This window comes from Odontomachus brunneus, unplaced genomic scaffold, assembly GCF_010583005.1.
Source record: "Odontomachus brunneus isolate Ranch 3 - 2012 unplaced genomic scaffold, Obru_v1 Obru_scaffold_001, whole genome shotgun sequence".
Lineage (NCBI taxonomy): Eukaryota > Metazoa > Arthropoda > Insecta > Hymenoptera > Formicidae > Odontomachus > Odontomachus brunneus.
This window is the reverse complement of record NW_022639451.1, coordinates 4,216,084-4,243,064: the sequence shown is the minus strand read 5'-3', so window position 1 is coordinate 4,243,064 and position 26,981 is coordinate 4,216,084. Positions and strand designations below refer to the sequence as shown.

At 41.2% G+C, this 26,981-nt stretch overlaps 1 protein-coding gene across 10 annotated transcripts in view; it reads left to right on the top strand.

Moving 5' to 3' along the window:
* The window catches only part of LOC116851463 (ubiquitin carboxyl-terminal hydrolase 48-like), a 61,620-nt gene extending 49,607 nt beyond the window's left edge, over positions 1-12,013 (top strand). For all 10 annotated transcript variants that reach the window (XM_032830939.1, XM_032831336.1, XM_032831111.1 and 7 more), the window contains 2 exons: positions 6,445-6,529; positions 11,191-12,013. In XM_032830939.1, coding sequence (XP_032686830.1) covers positions 6,445-6,529; positions 11,191-11,213 — 108 coding nt within the window. In that variant the 3' untranslated portion in view covers positions 11,214-12,013. The remainder of the gene's footprint in view (positions 1-6,444; positions 6,530-11,190) is intronic.
* The last annotated feature ends 14,968 nt before the right edge of the window (positions 12,014-26,981 follow it).

Genomic DNA, 26,981 nt, shown 5'->3' with positions numbered 1-26,981 from the left:
AGACAAATCGTGCGCAACGTTTCGTGGACTGTTTGTGTGGTAGTGGAGAGTGACCGGTCAATACAGAGTTGACCGGACCAGCCATTATTTATAGCAGCGTATGTGTCGGCTTCCAAGCCGCGAGAGGTTGCCTCGAGAAAAGGAAGATTTGTTCCCTAATGTAGTCACCGAGCCTCGGGAACGACTCGACTCGCTGGGGTTTGCAAGTAGGCGTCTAGAAAGTGAGTAATGCTCACGACAAACGCAGCCCCCCATGAGGTCTAGCGTGGCGCGAGAGAAAGAGGAGAGCAAACGCCAGAGATAGAGAGAGAAGGAGAGACCAAGAGGGAGACAGAGCTGCGTAGGGGTTGGCCCGAGAGAAGATCCCTGCAGATAGGGTGCTAAGCGACACGCTAAGACCACCCTGGACTATCCGAGCGTTTCCTCGAGGGGTGATTTCGCCGTTCCACTCTGCCTCTCGCCTCTGCCTTCGTCTCCCGCTGCCGCGGCCACCGGACTAAATCGCGCTCGCGATCTCTAACGCTCTGCAATTTGCCAGTTCTCTCCTCCCCTTCAACGTTACCTCGGGCGAAGGATACCGTGTCGCGGGGAACAGCGGCGAATTCGTCGTAGCTGCGACCGATCGATGGTGATGCGCCACGTAACGTACACGGAAACAATTACATGCGATAATTACGAGAGCATTGCGAAGCTGTGTCGTTGTGGACTTTAGGTCGTCTTGGCAGCCGCGGTGACTCACTATCACGTGTCTTTATGTAACATGTTCGGGCTGACGCAATATTACATAAGGCGAATTTTTCTACCAAACTTTACTTTGATAATCGACTTTTCACTTTACTTTCGACCTTAATATTCTATTTAACATCTACTTTGATACCCAAACTATCTATATCAACCTCTTTTAATTTTATTTAATCTTCTTTTACTAGTAGAGGTCCCTTTTAAAATCTACAAGTGGAATTTTGTACGTTTTCTGCCATTTGGAAACGCTAAATAGATTAGTTTTTGTGTCAAACATATAGGGCAAAACGCTCAATTATTGACATGCCCTTAGTCATTGACGATCTAGAAAAAGGCTTGACTTCTCACGCAACTAGCATTGCAGTGAAACTTCTTGCCTACACTTGACGATTCCAAAAAAGAATTTCAGAACTAAAACTGTGAACAACCGCTGCTGACCTTAAGAAAAACCAAGCTTTTTCAAGAGCTAAGGAGGTCAATGACTAAGGAGGATCGATAATTGGGAGTTTTACTCTACATTAATCTTTCGAAATATATGGTTGTCAGAAAGTTTAAGTCGAAAGAGCTAAAATTTCGATTCCAAGAGGAAGAGAGAAAAAAGAATCAAGTCAGGGTGATTTAGTTGATGCGATTATTTATGCGAGCGAATTATGATACAGCGTGACAATTCGCGCATTTAACTTCGCGTTTCGAAATCGCGCTTCTGTTTAATTACAATACGGAATAAAATATTCCACGAGGCTTCAATCTCTGAGGCTTCAATCGAATGATATTTCGTCGTCATCATGCTAAACGATACGTGCCGTGTCGTACTGCTGTCTTACACGACAGGTGCATGACATTTACGCGAGATTCGGCGGCCAGCCCACGTGCTGCAACAACGTTAGCACGAACCGTTCACTCAGCTCGTTCCGAGAGCTGTATCGACGAAAGTCCGCGGCCCGAGCGCGAGGACGAGCAAAGAGCGTAGAGGACGGTGCTCGTGATGAAGGCGGCCTTTGTCCCTGGCGGAAGCATGGTCCGTTCTTTATGGACGATGTGGCCTAAAGTGCCGCGTCCGCGATGCTCCGTTCGCTCGATCGACAGCACTTGGAGCGTCTACGTTCAACGTTGTTCAGGCGTTACTTCGTCTGAACGGAATGGCGAGCCGCGAATCGAGTGGGTCCACGATAAATCTACATTGTTGTCGGGCGATCGCAATTTAATTACGAAATATATATTTCTACGCGAGAAACGTATCTTTTGAAATTGAGTTCTCGTGCTCGGCGCTTCGTGTTGGATCTCGGCTGGGATTTAGGTCAAACGTCATCGCGCTGCAGGGAAACTGGAAAAAATCCAGAAACGCGGCGAATGTGTGTGTGTGTGTGTGTGTGTGCGCGCGTGTGTGTGTGTGTGTGTGTGTGTGTGTGTGTGTGTGTGTGTGTGTGTGTGTGTGTGTGTGTGTGTGTGTGTGTGTGTGTTACTAACCCAGCCCGTTATCCAATCGAGCGGAAAACTCATCAGTCACTCCTCGCACAACACCTCCGCAACGTCGGTGACCGTCTAAAAAGCGTCTTCTTCTCCAGCTAATCTCCACCTCCTTTTCTATCATCTGTATTCCCGCGCCCACCCTTCCCTCTTTTATTCTTCCCTGACGCGTCGTGTTCGCATTATCATGCAGTGACGATGGATATTTTCAATTGCATTTGTGTTTCACAACTATGAATATTTCACGCAACGACGAAGAAACTATTACGCCACTCATGTTTTATGTTTAAGGTTGGCGTATAATTTTCAAAGTGTCGTTCACATTAGAAGGATGTGGATCATAGTGATACGGGATCGTGTGACTCTCGTGAGGGACGCCTTGCGGCTTTTATTATTTTTCTTCTCGTTGTTTTTACGCTTAATGTTTCGTTTGTGCTTTATGACCGATGACAGGGCCACTGTACTTTTTCTGCAGCCGGTAGACGTAGGGAGAGACAGTATAAAGACATCCGCCACGTAGCGGCTGCGGTCTACCGAAAAGCATGGCCCTTGAAAATAATTTGAATAATTACCAGCGGCTTTTTCATCGAGGATGCTAAACAGCTGTAGTATGTCGTCTTCTCCGCTGCTCCGCGGGACGAAAGACAATGCGAGGTGTCCTTAATTTCCTTAAAAAAAGCTGCGCAAAGTTGCTTCCGCTTTTCTACATCATCGATACGCTTTGAGCCTCTTTCGTTCACCTAGTCATACCAAACGCGATACAAAATTCTGATTTCGCACATTATATTTATCGCGCGAATGACAATTCATAAATATCACTGACGTTTCTCGCCACATCGAGACGATTCCTTGTTGAAAGAGCCGAGGTACAAATATTAACGGATGCGTCGCTTGGAATCCTGCTAGGCACGTACGGCTTCTATTAAAGACAAGATAGCCCCCTTTTCGCAAAACACACGAGTGCCAGCGGGGATGACTCGAGAGGCAGCCCCCGGTAATAATTCCTCCGCCGAATTAGCGCCATAAGTTTGGCGCCGCGACAGCCACGGAGACAATATTAATCTACTTTGAATTTATACACTCCGCGGTATTTCGCCACGACTAACTTGTATTAAGTCTTTGTGTATCTCTTTCTCATTTTTTCTCATTTTGGAGATTTGTCGCGACCGAATGTTTCTTTGAAAATGAATAAACCGAGATATCAGTCGCGACCGGGAAAATCTCATCGATCTTTCTGTGCTGATCGATCATAAATGTACATTTCGATCAAAAGAACATCGAAATTTTCCTGATGTATTTTACGCGAATTCTATTCGATTTGTCTTTTTTAATTGCGTATGATACATAAAATTCGCAAATATACGATACCTTATTTTCTCGTCATTTTTCGTTTCAAGAAGGGGTTGAAATTTCGGAGGAATTAATCTTTCAGTCAAAAACTGAAGGAAGCTGGGAACTCTGAGAATTGCCGTTATGTCGGTTTATTAACTCTGCGGCTCGTGGTATTAAGACGTGGTCGAGAAGGAGGCGGGAGAGGAGAAGGGGGAGGTGGTAAGATTCACCCTACGCGTGCAGACAGATAAATAACTCAGGACAGCCTGGGAATAACTTAAGACTCCTACTCTAATGATGTCTGAGCGAGAGAATACAAAAGATATTTATCTGAAGCGTTTGTTATTCCACGTGTTTCTCCACATTTCAAATGCACGAGTGCGTATCGAGTTGCACGTATAGTTAAGTATACTGTAAAATTAAGTATACGTGATAGTCTTACTTGCTTGAGAAGATGAGAGGAAGGGAAACAACAGAAAGAGAGGAAAGAATCACTTCTCGCGGAACAGACAGAAAAACTCTACAGACAAGAAGCAATTTAAAACACGAGTAGCTTTTCAAATTGATAATCACTAATAGAAAAAAAACAATTATCATGCATTAATATGTAACTGACATATCTCTGATCTTATATTCAATCATAACGTGCTGTTTCCAAAGAAAGATTTTCAATCGCGATTTCTGCGCCTACACGACGTTGCGCGGTGCTTGTCTCTGCGAACTCGCGCAAAATCTCGTGCGCTCGTTTTCTAAAGTGACGATAGAAACATAAAGCGTGCGATACACCGGCACCGCGATCGCGCAGCGGTGGAAAAAGCGCGCGCGCACCGCGGCGTACCTTAAAACCGTGCATTAGCCTGGAAATAAACGGGGTGCCGTTCGACGTTGCACATACATTATGCGCCGAACTGCGCCGCGTTCCAGCACACTTAGCCGCATCTTCGCGAGACCGTCAGCTCGCGCCGAGCGAGCGTTTCTCCCGGTGAGTCCCGGTCGGAAAAAAAGTTTATGTTAAGCCGAAGACCGCGGGACCGGGCTCACTGCCGGGGATTAAGACATTCTCGGGCTAATAATTTTCATGCCCGGCCATGAAATGTTTTGTCCGCGTTCGCCTTGCGTTCTCTGCGTCCGATTCGCACGCGGCAAGAAATCACGCGCGCCGGATCAGGTCGATCCGCGAGAATCGACGTCTAACGCGGATGACGATCGGACAATTTTTCCCGTTCGCTCCGGCGAGCGATTGAAGCGCTTTTCGGACGAGTCCGCGGAACTTTCTTGCGGACAATAGGTGTCAGTCGGAGAGAACGTAGTGCCTGGAGGTGCACGGTTCGAACCCCGAGTCTACAATTATGAGCCATACCACGTCGGGGCGAGCCTCATAACGAACTCACTATATTGCCGAGCATTTCAAAACTGGCCTTATACCCGTGTAGAACGCTCTTTACCTGGTTTCCCTACCTTTGTCTTCCTCTTTACGCGCTCTCGCGCTCTCCGTGAGACAAGGAAGCTGCTAGTGAGAGAGGGAAGAAGAGAAAAAGAGAGAGAGAGGAGGCCTGAGAATAATGTTTGGTGATGAAAGAAAGAACTTCGGGGAATCCGTACCATCGAAACTATGCACTCCCAATGCCAGCGACCTCGATCGGAAGCGATCAACGTCGACGATGACGTTGAGATCAGACCATAGTTTTTGATAAACTGCGTCATCTTCCCGCTTAAAAGTTATCATAGGCGAAATGTTTTTTAACGACTTTTTAGTCGAGAGAAAGGAAATGCAAGGAAATTCGCTCTATTTTCTATCGAATATTTTTTCAAAGTAGTGTACGAGTAATTTGAAAACGATCTATTATTTTTTTTGCTACGTACATGCTAAAAAATGTCTTAACACTTAACGGCGACTGTGTAGCCTCTCTTTCTCTCCTTTTCCTCTTCTCTCTTTCTTCACGTTACTTTATTTTTGCTCCGGCCACTGTATATTCACTTTGCTTTTGACTATCCTCTCCTGCCGACACCGCGTCCCATCGTGGCGAATCTCTGGGATCCTATACTTGAAAATAAATCATATTGCAGAAGATGTGTCGCGGCCAGGAAATACCAACCAGATGTTAGTGCTCGTACCAACATCGCACGACACACACGTGTGTCCAAGCTTTCGGATGACACTTGCTATATTTAGTTCTATGGGAAAAAGGGGTTTCGGAGAGACGTAATCACACCTACACTCTACACTCGAATTCCCATGCGAACTTTTTTAATGATCGCAGATTCTCTCCTTTACCGATTTAGCTATGCGCTATCGCGTATATGTCTTGACGAATTTCTTGTTTGACAATTCGTCTTTTCATGTACATCTGTGTGTCTGTTGATAAAAATATTTCATCCTGAATTACGCGCTTGAGTGAATGTCGATATTATTTGATGTTATCGTACAACATATGAGATGTATGTTTCGTGGTAGCTTACACGAGGCATAAGACGCAGTCGTGAAATTGTATGGAAGGGCACGTAAATTGGTGGATCACATATGTGCTTCGAGAAGACGCGTGGGAAGACGCTGTTATAGCCGTTGGCAGCTGTTCACACGTGTCTCCGATGCGTCGCTTGAATTTAATGCGGATGATCTCGTCTCCTTCTGCCCCCCTCTCCCCAAGACTCATTTCGGATGAAACGATGTAGAATATCTGTACTGTAATCACTCTTCTTTATTGCATTAAGAATTCCAAGTTTTTGATCGTACCTCGTATTGGATGTATGCGAGGACAAATATTAAATTCATACCTTGCTTGCGAAAATTTCATATTTTACCAGCGATTGAGAGCTATTAGACGTAACGATTTCTGTAACGGAACAAATAAGTCCATCTTGTTATATTTGTTATAAATGTGCCTTGTGCATTTATGATTTCAGATCGACGCACCGGTGGAAAATGAAACCGACGTAGAGTCCGACGTTCACAATTTCGAAGCGACGTCGCCAGAGAAGGGTTTCAAGGGTGAGTGAGAGAAATACTGAACGTTTAATTCATAAATATTTTAGATACAATGCATGCAAAATACATACGCGCGCATGTATAAGCTTGTCATATTGTGTGAAATTCCGGCACTTGGTAGCATCGTACGTTGTGTGGTGCAGATTAGCTCTTAATCAACTCGTTGCATGTGTCCGAGGCTGCGTGCACGCACAATTATGCGACTCGGGACGAGCCTGAGATGATCGTTACGCTAACGATATGCAGGCACCACATCGTTTACTGTAATTTCGCGGAAGGGATTTGCGGAGATTTCTCGCGCGGTCCAGAAGTCAGCGGGGATAAAGGCGAGAATCTCTGCCAGCGGCTTGAAATTAAGGCATTCGCCGTGGATAGATACACATGCGCCATACACGAAACGAACGAAACCAATCCACTTAAGGCGCCGCATCCCTTCTATACGTCCCCCCTTTTTCCTCGCGCCAGGGGTGGTCGGCGAGGTTTTGTTCTCGAACAAAAATCTGACAAATATGCCGCGATTTGCCGAAGAATGGAGGCGAAGTGCACCACCCTCGTCCCGTTCCCTTTCGCCGTAGTGTAACTTCCACCGGGGTCCAGGCAACCTAACTCACCCTTTCCCCTTTCTTATTCTCTTGTTCTCTCTTAGTTTCCGCTTTCTCTTCCGACCCCCTCGTCACTCAGTCTTCCACTTGGGAGACGGAGGAGACGAGAGGAACAGTAGGAAGGCAAACGGTGACTCTTAAATTACTTAGACCGAACAAAATGTAACAAATGACTGCGAATCGAGCCACTTATGCGATATTGGCCCATCACCACCATCCACGTATATTGATACGTCGCATTAGGACTAGTCGACACCCTCCAGCCGACTATCTCTCCGTTTTCCGCGTTTCCTCTCTGAGAAGAAAGAGCTTTCATTAAGGCCTTATTCGCTCGACAAACAACGAGTCGCGAGGCGCTTCGAATTATTTTCGCGCTAATTCTCTCTTCTTTTCGCATTGCTTCGCGATTCACCGGTTACGTTTCGGTGAGACATACAGCGCAATTGCCTTTTAGAAAAATAATGGATATCGTAAAGCAGCCTGTCGTCGAGCTCGAGGAGTTTCTCACGGAAGATCTGCGGTTTTGGCCCTCGCCGAATATCGGCTTCTCTTTTCCTGTCCGCGCTTCCTCGCCGAGACCTTTCGTTATTAATGGTTTTCGCGAACTAGGTTCATTAAGGAGCTCACGAAACTCTGCGGCACATTCATGAGAGAGCCGCCACCCTTTCCAGTTCTCACGAGATGAGGGGTGGATACGTTAGGTGAACGCCAAGTGTCGAACGAGGCGCTCGTGTATCAAATTAGTAGCATATATTATTTCCACGCGTGATTCCTCCCGGTTATTTTATTCTCTTTTAATATTCCTTTAGTTGCTAATTTTAAACCGACATCACCGTAAACATTACGACATGTGGCTTTATTTTGAAAATGTCCTATCATTGATTACGTTTTATAGTTTTTCATATTTTAATGTCTTAAGAGGCGTGATTTTCGAAATTGCACTAACAGTTTAAGTTCAGCACAGCTCCGAGCTGAGTTGCACGCACACTTTTCTATCTTCGCGCATAATAGAGAATGTCGCAAAATGAATTACGCCGAGACAACTTGTTTCACCAAGACAACTTCCGAATGATTCTAACATTACTTGGCTATATTGAAAAAAATCGTCCTGTCTTCCTCGCCTCAAATTAAAGACTTTTTTCGCGACGTACAGAAGCTGTTATTCACGCGATACATGCCGAGATCGCCAGCATGAAAACGAATATTGAGAGAAAAACAAACGTGCCGGGCGCGGTGGTTTGATGAATGAAGTCGTAATGAAGACATTAACGTGAGCGTTACTCGCGTTAGTGAGAGCAGAAGAAGAGGACGATGCACCTGCTGTCACCAGTGCGCGCACGACTACGCCGTGCGCGCGCTGACCTCCGGGCGCGGATTATGCGGTCGAATTATGTAAAAAAGAAGGTATCTCCTGCTACGACTTTTTTCCCGGCTCTCTCATCATCTCCCCGCTAGCTTCCACGGGCTGGAATTATGCTAGAACACGAGGTAATGCAATAATAAGTATAAGTTAGGCGGCGAGAGCTGGGGTCCCGCCGCGAACGAGAGGCCGGCGGGTTGGGAGCGAGAGAGCGGTACCGGCTCTGACTATTATGTCGTTTAAGATGGGCCCCGAGCATGCCCAAGCGCGCCGTGCCATCTGGAAAGAGAGAGAGCGATAGGTATTTTTCGCCAATAGGAGTCAGAGCCGTTTACATCCGTGCGCCGTTGCACCGTGCATTTTTCTCTCCGCAGGGGAGAGAGATAGATAGAGAGAGAAGTCGGAGAGCGAGCCCGTGGATGCGCCGCGACGCGAATCGCTGATACTTGTGCTCGTGCTTCACTGTCTCCGTTTCTTCAGTTTTTCCTGGCCGTTGTACGAATGCGTCGCGCGAAAGCCGGTGGAATTCAGAATCGAGGAAATCTATTCCGCGCGGGCCCCCCGTCATGGCGTAAACGCGCTGGGTAAACGCCGCTCGCACGTAGCGAGACGAGGCTATTGCCGCTCTTTTTTGCTATTAGCTAAGTATACCGCCTCTGGCTTATGTTAAGCCTTGGTAATTATTTGTCACAGTCAGCTACGACGAGAGACAGACAGAAGAAGACGTGATGGGGCGAGGGTGGCGGGAAGAGGGAGAAAGAGAGGGAGAAAGAGAGGTCCTTTCTGCTTTGGACCTCTAACGCATTACGCGAGAATCCCATTGATCGCGGTGCAATTAATTCTCCGCGTCTTTGTTTTTCTTTTCCTACTCGTTCTCGAATTTTTTCTTTTACGTATCAAGAGCGACTCTTCTCCGAACGAGTGGTGGATATGCAGTCGCACTAATGAATTAGGTTTTCTCAATCGACCGAGATATATTTCGAATATATCTCGAATTTTCTCGCGTATCGAAAATCGATCAAGTCGCGTTGAGATAGATACATTACATGCATTGGTTTACTTAGCCAATTATCCGTACGTCTGAAAATTGCATCTTGAAGTTTGACTTGTGTCCCTTTCAGAATGTACCACTTAATCAATTTTGATGCGACTCAGTAAGAAAGCTATTGAGTGAAGTCTATAAGAGGTTCTTTGAAGTATTGAATACACACAAACACACACACATACAGCCAATATACTCGTTATCGATATTATCGATTTATTTCAGTACTCTTTGCCGTTTAATTTTCGTGTCATTCTATGATCCCATCTTCCTTTCCTGTTAACTCCATCGCGTCCTTTTATTCTATGGAACCTTCGCCCCTTGTCCCGTCATTTTCGGCGCCGTTCTCGTCCTTAATGTGATTTTAAGGAGCGCCAAGAGCAACACCACCATTGACTAGAGGATTTCCGTGGTCGGTTTGCAAACTATTTCTTTCGCTTCCGCTCGTCCTTTTATCCCTGCTTCCTCCGTTTATGTGACAGAACGCAAAGCAGAAAATTGTACGATAACTACATCGCGAAATGTGATTCTTGCATAGATGATTCAACCAGGAAACTACCAGTACATCCTACTTGTAGCAATTTGCCTTTTTATCGCGCTTATTGTGCTTGTGCTTATCTATAATTTTATATGTATGCGATTTTACTTATTTTTTATTTGTGCAGCTTACATTCCTATAACTTTTCTAACCTAGTGCGAAGAAATCGAGACTGTTTGATTTTTTTAAATAAATAGATCCATAAACTTTTACTATCGACACGTTTTGTCACGTGTAGCGTTTTTGTCGCAATCTCATAGTCACGTGTCAGTCAAGTTAGGGCTCTCGTGTTTCCGCAATACTTTAGGAAATCATTCCACGGCTAAGAAAGAAGACAGACGAAAGGGTAGACTCCATTCCGCCCACACTGTGGAAAAATACTTTAGGAGAGTCAGTCATGCGTAAGGCGTTTCGTCCCACACACATAAACACACACATACTCTCTCTTTCTCTCTTTCTCTACGTGAGAGTACAGATACAGACAAGCATGTCTACAAAGTCATACATACACAATCATACGTATACAAATCCTTGTACGATTCACCCTCCATGAAACAACAGAGTGAGCTTTGATCGACTCGCCTGGCTTATTTTCTATAAAGAAAATTCCCTTTGGGATAAAAGAAAGTTTACGTAGGGGATTCAAAGGAACGTAAGGAAAGAAAAAAATAGCGAGACAGACAGAAACAAAAAAGTCAAAGGACTTACTCTCCTATATCGGAATCTATCACACGATATCGTATATTTATATATAAACAATATATATTTGATATGTGTACATAAATGCATTATGTAATTAATAGAGATAACTGTTTTACGACATGCGCATGCTGCGATACGACACATACACTTGTCACGTAAATTTCGTATCTCTCTCGCATGATGTTGATATACTTTACATGTACAATGTCTTGTTACATGTTTTAATAATTGTAGTAATAATTTGTAGTAATAATTTCTCGATTATACTGCGCCAGATATTTCTGTAATGGAAAATAACATGGGAAAGGAGAGAAAAAAGGAACATTGCTTGTTCGTGTTTAACGCTTTTGTTGCAGCTGCATGTTTTAGATGGAGGAGAAAGAAAGACTGAACACGAGATGTATGTGATTTTTGTTTCAGGAACGGAACTGGTGCCGAGCTGATCTGCCTGATCGGACATAACCGTGTAGCCAATTTCGTTTAACGTTTAATAACGATAGCTGATTTAACGCAAGATATTTTTATACATACATATATACATATATAAGTACATGAATATATTCAATCCTCCTTATACACGCCCGTTATCGACAGATTATAAGAAAGAGTATAAGTCTATGCTGTTGCGTCTATCCATGCCTATTCTAATATATTTGTTAAAAAGATCTAGCGTGATGGTAAAAGATCTGTGATATCTAAGAGAAGGATATCGCAGATAAAAAAGCGGGAGTCGCAAAGAGTGAATTTATCGATTTAATGTTACATTTGCAGATTTATGATTTTTTGCGGATTATTGACGAGACGAGATAGAGACGAGGACTTTTTTTATATTTAATATGTGTATTCATATGATATTGAAGTTGTATATTTATGAAAACTTATACGAATATAAATGCGAAAGTTTCTAAAGTTCGTTATAACAGAATATATTTTTAATTTTTTTAAAACGTGTAATTATGTACTAGATAGATACAATTTGTTTGTTATCAATATGTTCGAGACCCGGACTCAGATCTTTCACGTTATATATACATATATATATATACGTGTACCTCTTGATTTTATTGAAGCACTAATTCACTCTAATAGTAGCGTCACGCTTTTAACATGTACAAGAGAAGGAAAGACGCGTGCCAACGTTAACACGGTGTTGCATAATCCATCTATTTGTATCTTATATATAATATATATGTGCGATATATTGATTTCGCGGAATAACTTTATAAAAGAAAACAAAACATATTTTTATTTTGTATCTTTTCTCTCTCTCTTTATCTTTTTCTCTCTCTTTCTCTCTCTCTCTCTCTCTCTCTCTCTCTTCTGTGATTTCCTTTATAATTTACACAATAAAACTTATACACGGCAACACGTACATAAATTGTTTTTGATATTAAATGCTGAACTAAAAACGCACGCGAAATTTAATATTTGCGTAAAAAATAATAGAAATATGTCTGGTACAAACGCGTTATTGCTTTAATGATAACTGTGCTACAACATGTCTACAACTAATGAGTTATGGCAGTAGCTGTAGTAGCAGCCTAAATTACGGGGGCAGACTTTCAGAATTTCTAATAAATTTTTCTAAAAGTCTACGATAGCTTCAACGCGTGCAAGCAAGAAGAAGAGAAGATAGGGTACGTATAGATGCCTGTGTGTGTACATGTGTTGGTCGCGCGTTAATTAGTTTGCAAGGAGTTTAAAGGCAAGCCTGGAAGGACTTCGTCAGGCTGCTAGGTGGTCCCGAAGCCTCGAGTCATCATTGCCTCATTTACTTCGTAAAACAATCTTGCCGGCAGTTCAATGGGCCTAACTATATCAAACTTGGCACCACGTAATTAAACTTCGTTGTAAACCGGTCGAAAGGTAACAGGGTTTACACGGCCCGTCGAATTTTAATATTTGACATAGGGTAAATGTGTTCGCTATGACTTAGAAGCACTGATTCAGTTTGTTGTGTGTATGTACTCGATTCAAAATATGATTCTATATCAATTCTGCAAATTTTTTGTATAACTTGTAGGACTAATGTGGAGCATTTTCAGATATAATATTATACAATTGTTGTCCTATTTTGATGATGTAAATATTATTTATTACCGTTTTCTCCATGTTAAGCCTTAAAACAACTTATTTCAGAATTACTTAACTCAATTATCTCAATATGTTCTATCTGCATTTAATCTTTATTTCGAATTTTGTCAAACAAAAACATTAATTATGTAATTTAATTGTAGATAGAATATGTGAGGTAAATAAATATTAAATAATTTTTTTATTATTCATAATTCTTTTATTATTGATTGTTTTTACTGTCGCTAGAAATTTCGATAGGATTCGGAAATATAAAATAGGTAAAAAGAAGATTATTGTATATATAAAGATAAAAAATAACAGTTATATGCCCAATAACACTATATACAACAAAAATTTAAATTTTTATTCTGTATAATAACAATAATTCTAAACAGAAATAGAAATTTGTGGGCAGACGTCAAGAAAATGGAATACCATTCAAGAATTATTATTAGACTAACAAAAAATCTACACTTGCTATATTTATATAAAAATATAAAGCTGATATTTATAATTGTAAATTATTTACGACTTTTAATTGAGAATAATTAATTACAGATTTGTATTCATAAGTTGTTATTCGGTTTTTCGGATCAATCATTTTTTATATGAAATAAATATGGATACAAGTTTATGAATAATTAGATTCCTAAAACTATAATTTGCCAAATAATGATGATTTGAATACCGATCTAATTCTCGACTCAGAATATCTCCTTATTTTCGGTACATTTGCCAAATATTTATTAAAATAAAAAAAGAAACATTTTGGATAATGAATAATATCTTTCACATTCTTGGAAATATATAATGTCGCGGAAATATGAATATCGCGTCCGGGCTTCCCGATCCAGCATCCACTGTTCCGTGCTCATGGCATTTTCGACACTACCTCGTAGCACTGATATTAGCGTAAATATAAAATTAGAGAAACGCGTATAAATGAAGAGGACACTGACGAGAGTCTGATTTTATATTTTATATATAAGAATCGACGCGAAAAATTGGAATAATAAATGCATCGATACACGTAGTCCACGAAAGTTGACGTTGCTGGCTAGCACGTGACGTAATGTAACGTTTAGTCATGGAAATGTACACAACGCGCAAGAATACGAAAACAATTGCTCGTCAATCACTAGTCATCGTTGCCTAGGTTGGGCGCCGCCACTGAGCGGCCGTGAGATCAAAACAATCAACACTTCCAAAACATTCCATACCTTCAAAGAGGTCACAGTTACCTTTGCGCGTCGCGTACTTCTCCGAGTGTACATTACGTCTCGGGCCGACGAGCGACGTACATATATCGCGATGCGTAGTACGCGTAGCGTTATAATTCCCGTTGAGTGAGTAAAATATTTCGCTGATTCTTGAAATATTTAATTGAATTCTGGTCGGCATTAATTAACATACATTTGTTCAATCGAATCGTTATATCTGCGCGAGTGTCAGTGTTAATATCAGTGCTACAAGTGAGAATTCGGAGTGCCACGATGGAGCAACCGAGAACAGTTTGCTGAATTCGGAAATCAGGACACCGAAAGGTGGGCAACGATACATCATATACTTCCAGGTGTGTAAAAATAACTGATTATAAGTCTAATTTTAAAGAACTTAGCGAGAACAAAATTATTTTGAGTCGAAATTTAAGCTGGCATTCATAGTTCGTCATTATTTGATAGATTATAGTTTCATGAATTTCTAGTTATTCATTAACTTATATCTGTATTTATTTCATACAAGAAGAAATATTTGATTCAAACAATCGGATGCTTATCCATGAATACAAATCTATAATTAGTTATGGTTTTAATAAAAAATTGTAAATAATTTGAACTATGAATACACACCAGTTTTAGAATATAATATAAATCTTGCAAATGTTGATTTATTCGTTTAATAATGCTCATTGGCTTGCAAATCTTATTTTGGATTTGCTAACTCCTTTTTTATTTGTGTTTATCTTTGTATTATACGGAATCTAAATTTAAATTTCTATTGACAAGCAGCATTATTGGACACAATTATTATCTTTATTTTTACAGCTTCTTCTTTATCAGCTCTTTTAAGAACTTAAGATTTTTTATCAAGATCTCCAACGTCAAAAGAAAAAAAATGAGATTATGAGAATAAAAATGTGTTGCTTTTTTTTATCTATTTATTCGTTAATTTTTATTATATAATATTTGCTTATCTCTCATGTATTCTATCTGCAATTGAGTAATTTCTATAATTAATACATTGCTTGTTAAAATTAAAAATAAAAATGAAATACAGATAGAGAATACTAAGATAATCAAATATTAAATGTTTCTGAAATAATTATTTTTTTTTAGTCTGTTTCCAATATCGAGAAAGAACAATAAGCTGTATAGTGTTATATTTCGAGTTTCCCTTTTAATCTTTCAAGTTTGATGAAATTTTCAGGATTAATATGGAATCAAAATTTCGATTTGAGTATATACTGTATTATATTTTAAGATTTTTTAAAAGATATATTTTTAAAAGTTTTGAAATTTATATTTAAATATATGTATTAAATTGTATTTAAGATTAGAAAAAAATAGGTATAACAGAAATTAATATATTTCGTAATAAGAGTAGAAAATTTTGCAAATATATCTATATTTTGTGGTTAATGAACGCGTGCTAGTAGGTTTGAAAGAAAAGGAACGAAATTGAGAAATTTTGATTGTGCAACGAGGGAAATTAATGCCAAATGCAAAAAGGACGCGCGAGATCGTCTTTTGAGAAATCGCCCCGGATTATTAGGGTGTGCCAGATTTTCGTCGTGCGACCAATGTCGAGGGTTAAGCTGCCGTTTTTACTTATTTTCTTTCTAATCCTTACAAATGCCAGGGCCATCAAGTTTTTTCCCTAATTCGTACTGCGACCGACCCGCATGCGAGCGTTAATCTTGACAGAGCGAGTCGCGGTTTTGTCTAGGGAATGTTTGTTAAACATTGCCGTATTATTAACAAGCGCAATATACGGTGCAGCTGAGAAATTGATCATTAAGCCCGTTAAAATACGACGAATGGAAGCAAACGAAGTATACTTTGGCATGAAAAATTGCAAGATGACTATATCCATTTCTGTCTTTAATGGCGAATTTTAATAATAATAAATAACATAAATAAAAAATTTGTTTAGAAAACTTTTAATTGATTGCTTAAAATTGCAGAGTTTTCTTCCAGAAAGAAAGTCGTTTGAAAATTCGCGAAAAAAAGAACGAGAGATAATCAGACGCATTTAAAAGACAGGAATTAAGTTACAAGTAGAATGCCGTCGCGCAGGCACTGCGGTTCTGCCATTCACTCTCGACCTCGGAAAGCTTCTTCCTCGTCTCTGAGCGAAGCTGAGGATTCGGCAATGCGGTCGAACCGTGTCGCGATCTCGGAGTTTGCGCGAAACTCGCCGGGAAATCAGCGATACGATCTTCGAGTGATGCGAGTGTCGCCGATTTCGCGATACGCTTCTCCCTGAGGACAAAACTATCTCCGTAGCGCAGACAATGGGGGAGAAGCTGACGAGTCAAGCGCAAACCTGAAATGACAAATGACAGGATGTATCCCAGATACATTGCCAGGGTGCTCTATTTTCTTCGCTTCCATTCGGCGCCCCGCATATCTCTCTTGCACTTAATTAGCGCAGCTCAGTCGGAGTATTTTAACGGCACAGAAGTAATTTGAACGAATATTATATATCCTTGGACGCGTATAAGTTTTACGCGGTCATTTCAGCCCCGGAAATTTAGATAAAGTCGTGTCCTCGGAGTGAGGACACGACTTTCGATAAATTGTTCTGCCGCGAATTGATAAATTTCGCACATTTCGCAAATTTACACGGAAATAATTTACACGTCCGAGATAACAATGAAAACTCTCGCTTCATCTTCTTTGCATCGTTGAAGAAAGAAGTTAAATCGAAAATTCACTCGTCTCTATTCATCTTATTGTTTATCGTGCATATGGTCGTATCGTCGTTAATTTACCGATATAATTACCTAAATAGTGGAACGGCTATATAGAGCAACAAGAAACCACTCGCTTCCTTGTTTCATCGCCGTGCGCGCCTTCGCTTTAAGAAATTATCTCGGGACAGAGGGGCGAAGGGGCGAGGTAGCGCCCGTGGAACTAACGCGATAGAAAAAAGCACGAGAACAATAATGAAGCTCTTTTAGGCGTGCGCGAGCGTACCTTTTGAAGCGGCAAACGGTACTGACTAGAAACAGAAACATGTTAGCGAGAGATTGTAATTAAGCCGGCATCGCGCGCCATATCCCCCCATGAAACGTACGCGATACCTTCCTCCCATAGACACATCGCGCGCTCTAATCTATCCCGCGACGCGCCAGCATAATTAATTTATTCGCGTTTGCGGCTCGTTAATTGAATAACCTTGGGCTCCCGTCCGGACTCCTCTCGGAGTGCACGAGCGGTTAATGAGCGCGGAGCCGCGGTAGCGGCGAGTATCTCATTAAGCGGATCGCGGCCTGCCGCCCGTAGACCCCGGAAATCCGCGCGCCCTTTGCGTATCACGTACACCACCGGGTCTTATTAGAAAGTAGCGTTCAAACGAAGGAAGAGACTTCGGGGAACAAGAGTCGAGTAAGACCGGAATTCGCAAAGCGCGCTTCGAATACAAGAGCAGAGTTTGAAGTGGACCTTGCGAGTTAAGGACTTGCTCACGCTCTTTTGCTATGATAGTTTCGGGTTACTGAAATTCTATTTTCTTGTCACTGTACGGGATAGGATGAGCTATCCGGTAAATTAATATTTAAGGTCTGTAAATAAACACTTGAGCATCAAATACAAATATTTGAAAAAGCTGCGACGCAGCTTTTTTGACAACATTATTTTGTGAGTTACCTCTAGTTACTTATTTGAACCATAAAATATACCACATACCTTATTATTATTAATATTATAATAAATACTGTAAACTGTTCATTTATTGGTCAATGTTCAATTATTGGACACGAAGAAAAAATATTATAGTAAAAATTAAGTTAATGTATTTATATTTCTTCTTGCAATGCTTTTACAAAGCTGGACTATATTAAAAGTTGCAGCACATACATTACTATTATTACTATAATTACTATAGAAATAGTTTGACGATTTTCTTGGTACGATATAAAAAACATTCAAGTAATTACAGTAGGTTTGTAATGAAAAGTCAAACGTGCATAATATTTTTAAATACATATAATAATTTTAATCATAATAATTTTAATCATAATTCTATATGGTCCAAGATTATAAAAATTTTGTTGTAATATATAAAAGAAAATTTTGATTAATCAACTATTATGAACTGTTCAAGTTGAACAGATATAAGTTCTGCTTAACCAGCAACCTTGTTAACTTGAACAAAATTATAGTAACTTCAACTGAAATTCTGATTCGTTTCATATTTCGCCAGATGATTGGTCAATCCAACAAAATTTTTTTTCGTGTATATTTTCCCCGTACAGGTCATCCTGGTGTTCCATCTATTTTCCCTGAGGCTCCGACGAATTTCCTCTCCTCTCTATTTCTCTTGTTCGTCGCGAGACAAAGGATGCGTTTTTTCGCAATCGGAACACTCTTGGAATCGCAACACGCGATTTCGATCGACGCGCAATCTCCTTCCTCTCCCGCCGCGTTCTTCCTACCGCCATCTTCGTCGTTCGCTCTTCGTTCGGGATTCCCGCGGACATTGATGAGCGATCGATTAATTCTAGCCGAGTCCGTATTCATCGCCTCGCTTTAAACCTCCCTCCTTCCTCTTTTTTTTCTTTCCCTTTTTTTTCCTTACGCGCGTAGGGCCTCCTCCTTAACTCGGATCGCAGCAAGATGGCCGCGGGGCCCCGGTAAATAAGCGACTGTCATCTGACGCCCGCAAAAAGCGGATACACCGCGGCAGACTGGTCTCCGTGCTCCCGTCTTCGTCCTGCCCTCTCACCCTCGCTCTCGATCTCCCCTCTATACCCCTCTTCGTCTCCCTGTCACTCTCTCTATCCTGCCTCCCCCTCTCTCCCTCCTTTACTTTTATTTACCCGTTCGTTTATTCCAGGCATCGTGTCTCACTGGATCCCTCTCCGTCTCTTCTCCCTTTCCCTCTTCGACTTCGCGTTCCTCCCTTGCGAGGTCTGAAGATTAATTACAAAAAATCACCGCGACGCGAATTGGAAACGTCGTTCCACGAACGGCACACGGGGAGGAAAGGCAGGGACAGAGAGAAAGAGAGATATGTTCACCGATGAACTTTTTGGCGACGTGTAAGCTGGCCCAATGAGCAATCGGGCATTTTGAGAACCGAGTGGGGGGAGGGGGGAGGGAAGGAAGTATACAAGTTGTCGCGCGGATTCAGCGTCGATCACCGCATCGCGTATCGATAACAGCTGTCGCGGAGGATCGTGCATGAAAACGTAAATGCCTGTAATCCTGTTTGTCGCCGAAAATGCGAGCCCATTTGTCCCCTTCTTGTCCTCTTGTCCCTTGTCCATTCTCGGTCCATCTGACCGACACGCGAACCTGCTATCGACGTATTCGAAATTATGATTCCGATCCAAAAATACTCTTTAGAAATAACAGTGCGGGAAAGGAAAGAGAGAGAGAGAGAGAGAGAGAGAGAGAGAGAGAGAGAGAGAGAGAGAGAGAGGAAGGGATAGCAAGGAGTTAGAAAACTGCAGGAAAGAGTATTCATTAAAGTGTCATTAATGGTTCATACGAGTTTCAACCCGGTTGTTCGCTTCGGAAACTCGTTCTTCACATGATTCGAACAATTTTTTTCTTTTTGTTTTTTTTTAGTGCCCCGGACGTCGAAAATATATCGTTATCTTATCGTGCGACTTCTTCGTGCCTCTCGTGTGTTCCTAGATGTGTGGATCCTTCGTGAATTCTCACATACGGCGAAAAGCGTGGAATTCGAGCCGATAGAACTGGCGGCACGGGCGGCCGAAAGTTCGTCCGTTTCGCGTGGATCCTTTATTTTTGATAATTTTGAGACAAATGACTGGTCGCCTTGACGGGCCATTATAATGACATTAGCACTCTACGTCTACGGGATGTGCGTGTGCGTCCGGGTGCGCGCGAGGGCGGAAGGAACGAGAAGATCCCATCGGTAGGTAGGTTAGCGATTTCTCGTTCTCGAGCCAGCTGGTCGTCCTATTTCTTCATGGTCCGCGCGTTACGCTGAAAGAAATTGAATTCGAGTCGAAACAATATGCCGTGACCCGATAAGCCGCGACGAGACTGAGGCGGGGCAGTTCAAAACTACCTCGCCATCGACGGCGAGCTTCTCGCTCGGGGAAGAATCGTAAAAGGAAATTTCATTACGTTGGCGCAATTGCTCGTTCAATCGGAGAAATTGCTATTTCCGCGTACAAGCTGCGCATTTAGCAGGACAGTCAGTCAATCTTTAAAATCCGCGCTCCAAGCAATTAATAAAGATTTATACTTCTCATTATATACGGCTTACTTTCTATATTATACGGCTCTTCCGGGTAAGCAGTTAGGTCACTCCACGGACCCAGAAAAATCGGAGAAATAGGTGATGTTCGAGAAATGCAGTCGGGAAAATCGCGAACAATTCTTGCTATCTGCCATCAGGGTGCGTGTGAATGTGTTAAATTGGTGCTAAAACTTGGTCGTGTTTGTCGAATAAAACAGAAAACGAAATTATATAATTTCAGAGGATCAATCATTTTTACGAATAAAATGAACAATATAGGCTTGGTCTTTTTCTATAAACATCTAACGCGAGAAGAGATTTCCTTTTAATATCTAAACCATCTACGAGAATTTAATGCACTGAAGAAAATATTTGGTATCTATGTAACTATATTTAATTACATTTCTATATATAATTACATAGATAAATAATTATTATAAATTACGGTCATAAATTAAAATACGAAAAATGAAAAATCTTTGGCACTAATCTAATATTTGTACGCTACCTAATTCTTGCGTATAACAATAGGTATTACTCAAAGAGTATCCCTCAGTCGTCACATGACGATGAAAGGATGTTAGTGACGAGAACGTCGAATAGAAACATCGTGTGATAAATGTCAAGACCGTGGACTCGACTTTAAGTTGAATTAGCGATTAACAGGAGAAATTGCGAGCGTCCTGGTGCGTCTCCGCGTTTTTCGTGCGCCACGCCGCGCCGTTCCGCGCCGGTGAGGCTTGACAGTGGAATTGGGAGGAATTAAAAACGAAGTAAAATAAAGCAAAAGGGTGGTCGGAGAGTCTTGGCCGGGTGCTTTGTGATGTTCGCAGAGGCCGCGCATCGGCTTCCTTCTCTCCGTCCGCCGTCTCTTCCTTATGGTCTTCTCTCCTTCAATGCGCCTCGCGTCCCTTCTGCCTTTCTCTCTCTTTCTTTCCTTGCTCTCATCTCCTACGCCCTTTCTCTCTTTCTATCGGGTCCACTCTCGTTCGCGGACTTTCATGCAGCGGGCGACTAATTTGAAACGAGTGCGAGGCGCAGTTCTTCCCGGAGTCGACCGCGGCGTGCAAAAACTCATCATCTTACCTCTGGACGGAATTAGCATTTCTAATTCGCCTATCTCGAATTAATACCGCGATGGGCAGTCCGATTGTCGGCTGCGACCAAGTAGCACCAGGCTCGAGGGAAGTATGAACGGGTATCCCGATAGTTTTATAACCGGCATCGATTACCGATGACTCATTCAAGACACTCTTTCATCACGATGTTCATTAACTAATTAGGAATAGCTGCGCAATACTTTTAGTAATTATGAAATGTCGAAATATTCACTGAGACAAAAATTTTGAAAGAAAAATTCAAAAAGAGAAAAAATTGTTGATTCAACTAAAATTACAGTTATTTTCCAACCAAAATTCAATATTTTTTGGTTGTTCTAATACGAAAATGCTAGCGATAACATGCATATAAGGTTAATTATTTCTCTCTCTCTCTCTTTCTCTCTCACTCTCTCTCTATGTGATCATATAGTTACAAATACCAAATATTTTTTTCTCAATGTTCAATAGAACGATCTAACTCGGTGATTGCGCACATTCTTTGGATTGTTCGAATATTTATATTATTTATTTATATTTTTTTCATATATTTTAACACTGATAAAAATAAATTTAACATTTCCAAAAAAAGAAGTTGTAATCATAATAATATTATCCTAAAAGTATTGTACTTTTTAAGCGTGCTAAAATGGATACTGTGTCGCAAAAGTATTTTATTTAATGTTCGGTGTTTGATTGATTAATAAAAACATCAGCGTGAAGTGACATCTGAGATACATAGCCGGTACAGGCTGAACGCCCCGTGGAAGAATCGCGGCCGGGATGGGGATGATTCGTCGGAGGGTCAGCATTAACGATAATTAGACAATTAATAGCTCGTCTCAGGCCAATGGAGGAGATCGCTTGGCCGGCGCGGCGACGGAGCTGCGCCGGCGATAAATTCAGCAATTATCGCTTTAACGCGTAATTGGGTCGATCTACCGCTCGAAACTTTGTGGGAAAGCAGTCGACCGCGACATTGGCGCCAATTTACTGATTGCATTAAGTCGCTGCAATTGGTAATTGGCCCTACACGTGGAATCATCGCCGTGCCATGTAGACAATAACGACTAGTTAAATTCTAGAGATGCGCTAACTATGATTAACTATACAACTGACATAGTGTTGTAGTTGCTTTTCTCAAGGAAAAATACCGAGAGTATATTAATTGCACGGACTACGGCATAGATTACGGGAGTTACGAAATAATAAAAATAATGATGGGTTTTTACATACACATAATGATTGTATCAGCTAACAATTTAGCCAGGTCGGATGCACATTCGTCGGTTTAAAGAGCATAACTATCATAATCCAGGAGAGTGCTTGATGATAAGCCTTGGGTTTCTGTTCCTGATAATTACATAATTAGCGAATTCTTGCTCATATCGCGATCTTCTCGCGCTCTGCCTCTCTTTCGCGATAATAAAGTTCATCTTCCGTGGAACGCTGGCGGGGTCCTCGCCGACGAGGACTTTCCAGGAAGCCCTTTGCAGATCGTGCCGAAAGGTACGCCCGTGAAGCCCGTGGATCCTGAAAAATGCACGAGTCTCCCTCGAGGAGACGACGGACTGTCCAGACATACCACCGGGCGTCACGGCGATCGCGGCGATCTTAGCATTCCACAATGCTTACGAAAATCGGGAGGTTTCCTGCAATTTCGAAATACCCGTCTCGCTTCAATATAGTCACCGACGAATGCGGAATAACGCGCATGTAAAGGCTACTGAATCGCACTCGAAAACATAATTCTGTTTATTTCACTCATCATATATTATCATCTGGCTCTATGAGCCAGATGATAATATACCAACACGAATTAACCAACACGAATAACTAGCCAATCAGAGCCGATGCAGAATATTAGCTACAAAATTTACATTTGTTTGACAGTGTAAATGCACGTGCCACGATTATCTTGAGCCCAACAATACGCTTCTAATATATATTCCTTGTCAAACTGAATTTTTCTAATAATCAATCTTAAATTAACTTTTCGCAACACAAAAATTAATATACTGAGAAATATTTATTTTTGTGAATAAACTTTATATCCCATAAATAAATTTTCAGGTATTCTTTTTCAGTGTAAATAAAATTCCAGTTAGGGTGTGGAAAAAGAGAATAAATATAAGAAAAATTCAATTTGTCTCAAGGCTCAAGACAATATTGCACGTGCATTTACATCGTCAAATATATGTAAATTTAGCAATTAACATCCGTTACAATTAACATACGTTCAACTCTAATTGACAAGTTTTATTGTTTATTTTATCTATTTCAAACAGCAAATTATACCTATTTAAGATCATTTCATTTGTGAGTAATCGAATTAATCATTTTATTGCATTAATTTTATTCGTATGCGTTTCTATTTTTTTTTTATTACATATCTTATGTGTTTTTCTTTTCATTTTAGCATGACTTATTTAGTATTTTGTTAAAGAACAAGATAAATTACATCTTGTTACTTTTGCGTTAAAAACTGACGAAACTGATGCTGATGTTCGCCGCGTTATCGCACGGAAGCTGCTAAGCCCAAAGAATATTTCTAAGCGATCCAATTACACGTATGCGCACATACTAGCGCGCAAAACACACCCCGGCATACACACATGAATATATCCCACGCGAGCATAATGCAGGACGCCGCTCTCGAGTCTTGGACGCAATTATCCCATTTAAATTAAGCCGCATAATTGGACGGCCGTCTATTCACACTCGTAAAGCACCCGTGCGCGCGCCTTTACAGCCGCGGCCAGGGCAAGGATGAATTTAAGGAGCGACGAAAAGAAACGAGGCGTGCTGAAAAAAAGGATCTCTCAACACGGCGGGGGCAGCGAGAATAGTAGTAGACGCAGGACGGAGGGCGGATCCTTCGGTCGAAAGGATACTGCTACTGTTCGCCGCTACAAAACGATTTTGTTCCTTCCTGGCTCTACCTGTCTGTTCCCTTTTCTTCAGTTTTTACACCGGCGGAATTTTAAATCGTCCGGACAACATTATATGTTTGTGTTTGACGTAACTTCGAAAAGTCATTTCTTGAGATCATCCCCTTTTCAACATATTTCGTTCTTCGTCGCTTAATTACAGCTTCAGATGCTTTTGTAATTTATTTAAGTTATTTCCTCTTCCCCCTTCTCTCTCTCTCTCTCTCTTTCTCTGTTATTATTCTCTTATTTTCCACGTGAGATAATGAAGAATTCGTGATAATCGCGCGCGAATTTCGTCCCCATCTCGTGAGTAATTTGCGAATTTCATCCCCGGGATTAGAGAAAAGGACGAGGTTCTTGCTGTCTCCGCTTGATTCCCGATTCTCTTTTTAAAAGATTCGGGTAATCCGCCAACAAGAACTGAATTAATCCACGACCCTCATTAATATTATTCACGGGACGCTTGATTGCTTCGTTAGTTAAAGGGGAAATAGAATGACAATCTCAAAGACATCTTTGTTACCTGCTTTCAATTTTTAATTCAACGTATACGCTTGATATAATTTAAAAGCCGCATATGTTAAGAGAAAAATTTGATAACGTAGCAAACATATATACATCCACACAGTAAAATCAATAATAATTACAAAGAAAGAAAACTTTAACTGAGGTTTGAATGAAATAGTAATTATGAATTGAATAATGAGGAATAATCACACTTTTGTCTCGCCAACGAGACAGAGTATTTGTGCGGTTTCATCGGAATGTATGATAAGGCGGATCACTCGTTTAACGATCATCTCGAGGATGAGAAAAATCCCGAGTCACGGGAAAAAGGGATTCCCCTGTACGAGGGAGGAAGGACAGCCGAGACGGACCGAGCGCGAGAGATTACGCGGCAAAATCCGCAAACGAGGGAACTTAGGCCGTGTTCTAATTGCGAATATGACTATGCTTAATTCTACCCTTGGCCATACCATCGCCCCCGCGTTACGCTTGAAATAGTCTACTTGCCATTGAACTATGCGTCTGTTGCCGGGATTAAACTCGCGGCAGTCAGCTATCGACAGTGGCTCGCAGATGCACACAACGTGTCACATGTCACGAATCATCCATGCATATTTCACGAAAGAATGCGCACACAAGAGTAACTGTGACGCTCGAAGATGACATAATTCTTGTTTTTCTCGACGATTGGAAAAATATTTGGCAAATTTGCGGTCCACGATTCTTCTTTCATTTTATAGTTGAATTCACCTCATCGTTCCCATCGTTCTAGTTGAGCATGATGGATGATATTACAGTTAATTTGCGCGATCGGTCGGATCTCAGAACGGTTTACCTAGATCCAGAAACGCCGACGATAAACTATATAATCTTAGCGTGAAAATCGGATTCGTAACATCAGTGGCCGCCTTTTCGTCACGGGCTTTGAAAACGCCGAATAAAAAAGGGCAATATACCGGGATAGAAGGAAATCCTCCTACGTCTTCTTTTGGAGAGGCTACGCGGTAAAAAGCCGACGACTAGTTCTAAATCCGTGGCTCGTGCGTTAGATTTCGATACCGTTATCCAAAAAGAGTTCAAAAGCATTACTCGAATTATTTCACGTAATGAATATAATCTGAAATCGTCGGAGTATATGCAATTTTAGGAACATTTTTTATGCTCCACGAGTTTTAACCCTTCATTAACTGACTCGAAGACTCTTAGTATCTTACATTAAAATGAGGCTTTCCTCATTTTTGTGGAATGTTTCTACTACTTTTAATCAACGTTTTTACTTTTATTATTGGAAATGTTATATATTTTGATATATTAAAAAATATCTTATCAAACATAGTAGGAAAATTCCATTTAACCGCTTGAAGCTGACTAAACACTGAAGGAAAAGAATATCTGAAAAATAGAAAATATTTATTCGTCGGACACATTTACTTAAATCTATATTCTTTTGTTTAAATACTGATTAACTCGAACAGAATTCTGATAATCTCAACTGAAATTTTTTTATTTATTCACTCAAAATTTGCTTAATGTAAGCATACGTTTTTCCATGTAAAATAAACAACTACTTTCAAGTAGAGTAATAGTTTCAGAAAAATATGTACTTTCTCATTTGAAAGAAATTTTTTCTCAGTATACAAAAGTGTATATTAGTATAAACAAAAATATGTGATTACAGTATCCATTGAATAAATATTTTTTTTTAGATATTTTTCCCCTCAGTGTACGTACAAATTCTGTTATTTGCGCAACGAGCAATCAAATATTTCGAAGGCACTTGGCATTTTTACCATTTCGCGAAGTAGTGCATAAACTCGATGGTGATCGGTGGTATTATTTGTTCGTCGGAAAAGAACATTACTAGCACCGTTGGAAATCGCTGGCACGCGCTGATGATCGATAGAAAGCGTTACCGTCACGGCGGCCCGGCAATCGGATCGGATCTTGACGAAGTCGATGGGCTTGGACGTTAGTAAAAAGCGCCTCCTCTCGTTTCGATTCATCCAACGTGATACCTGACGTTTTCGTGACGCTATGTTGTGCACGACCGCTATTTCCTACCTACGTTTTCCCCGGTACGAGCCGTGTCATTGACATTGTCAACGCCCTTTCCGCACCGCGGGAAAGCCGTGCCGCGGCTTTAAGGGAAATTCCACGC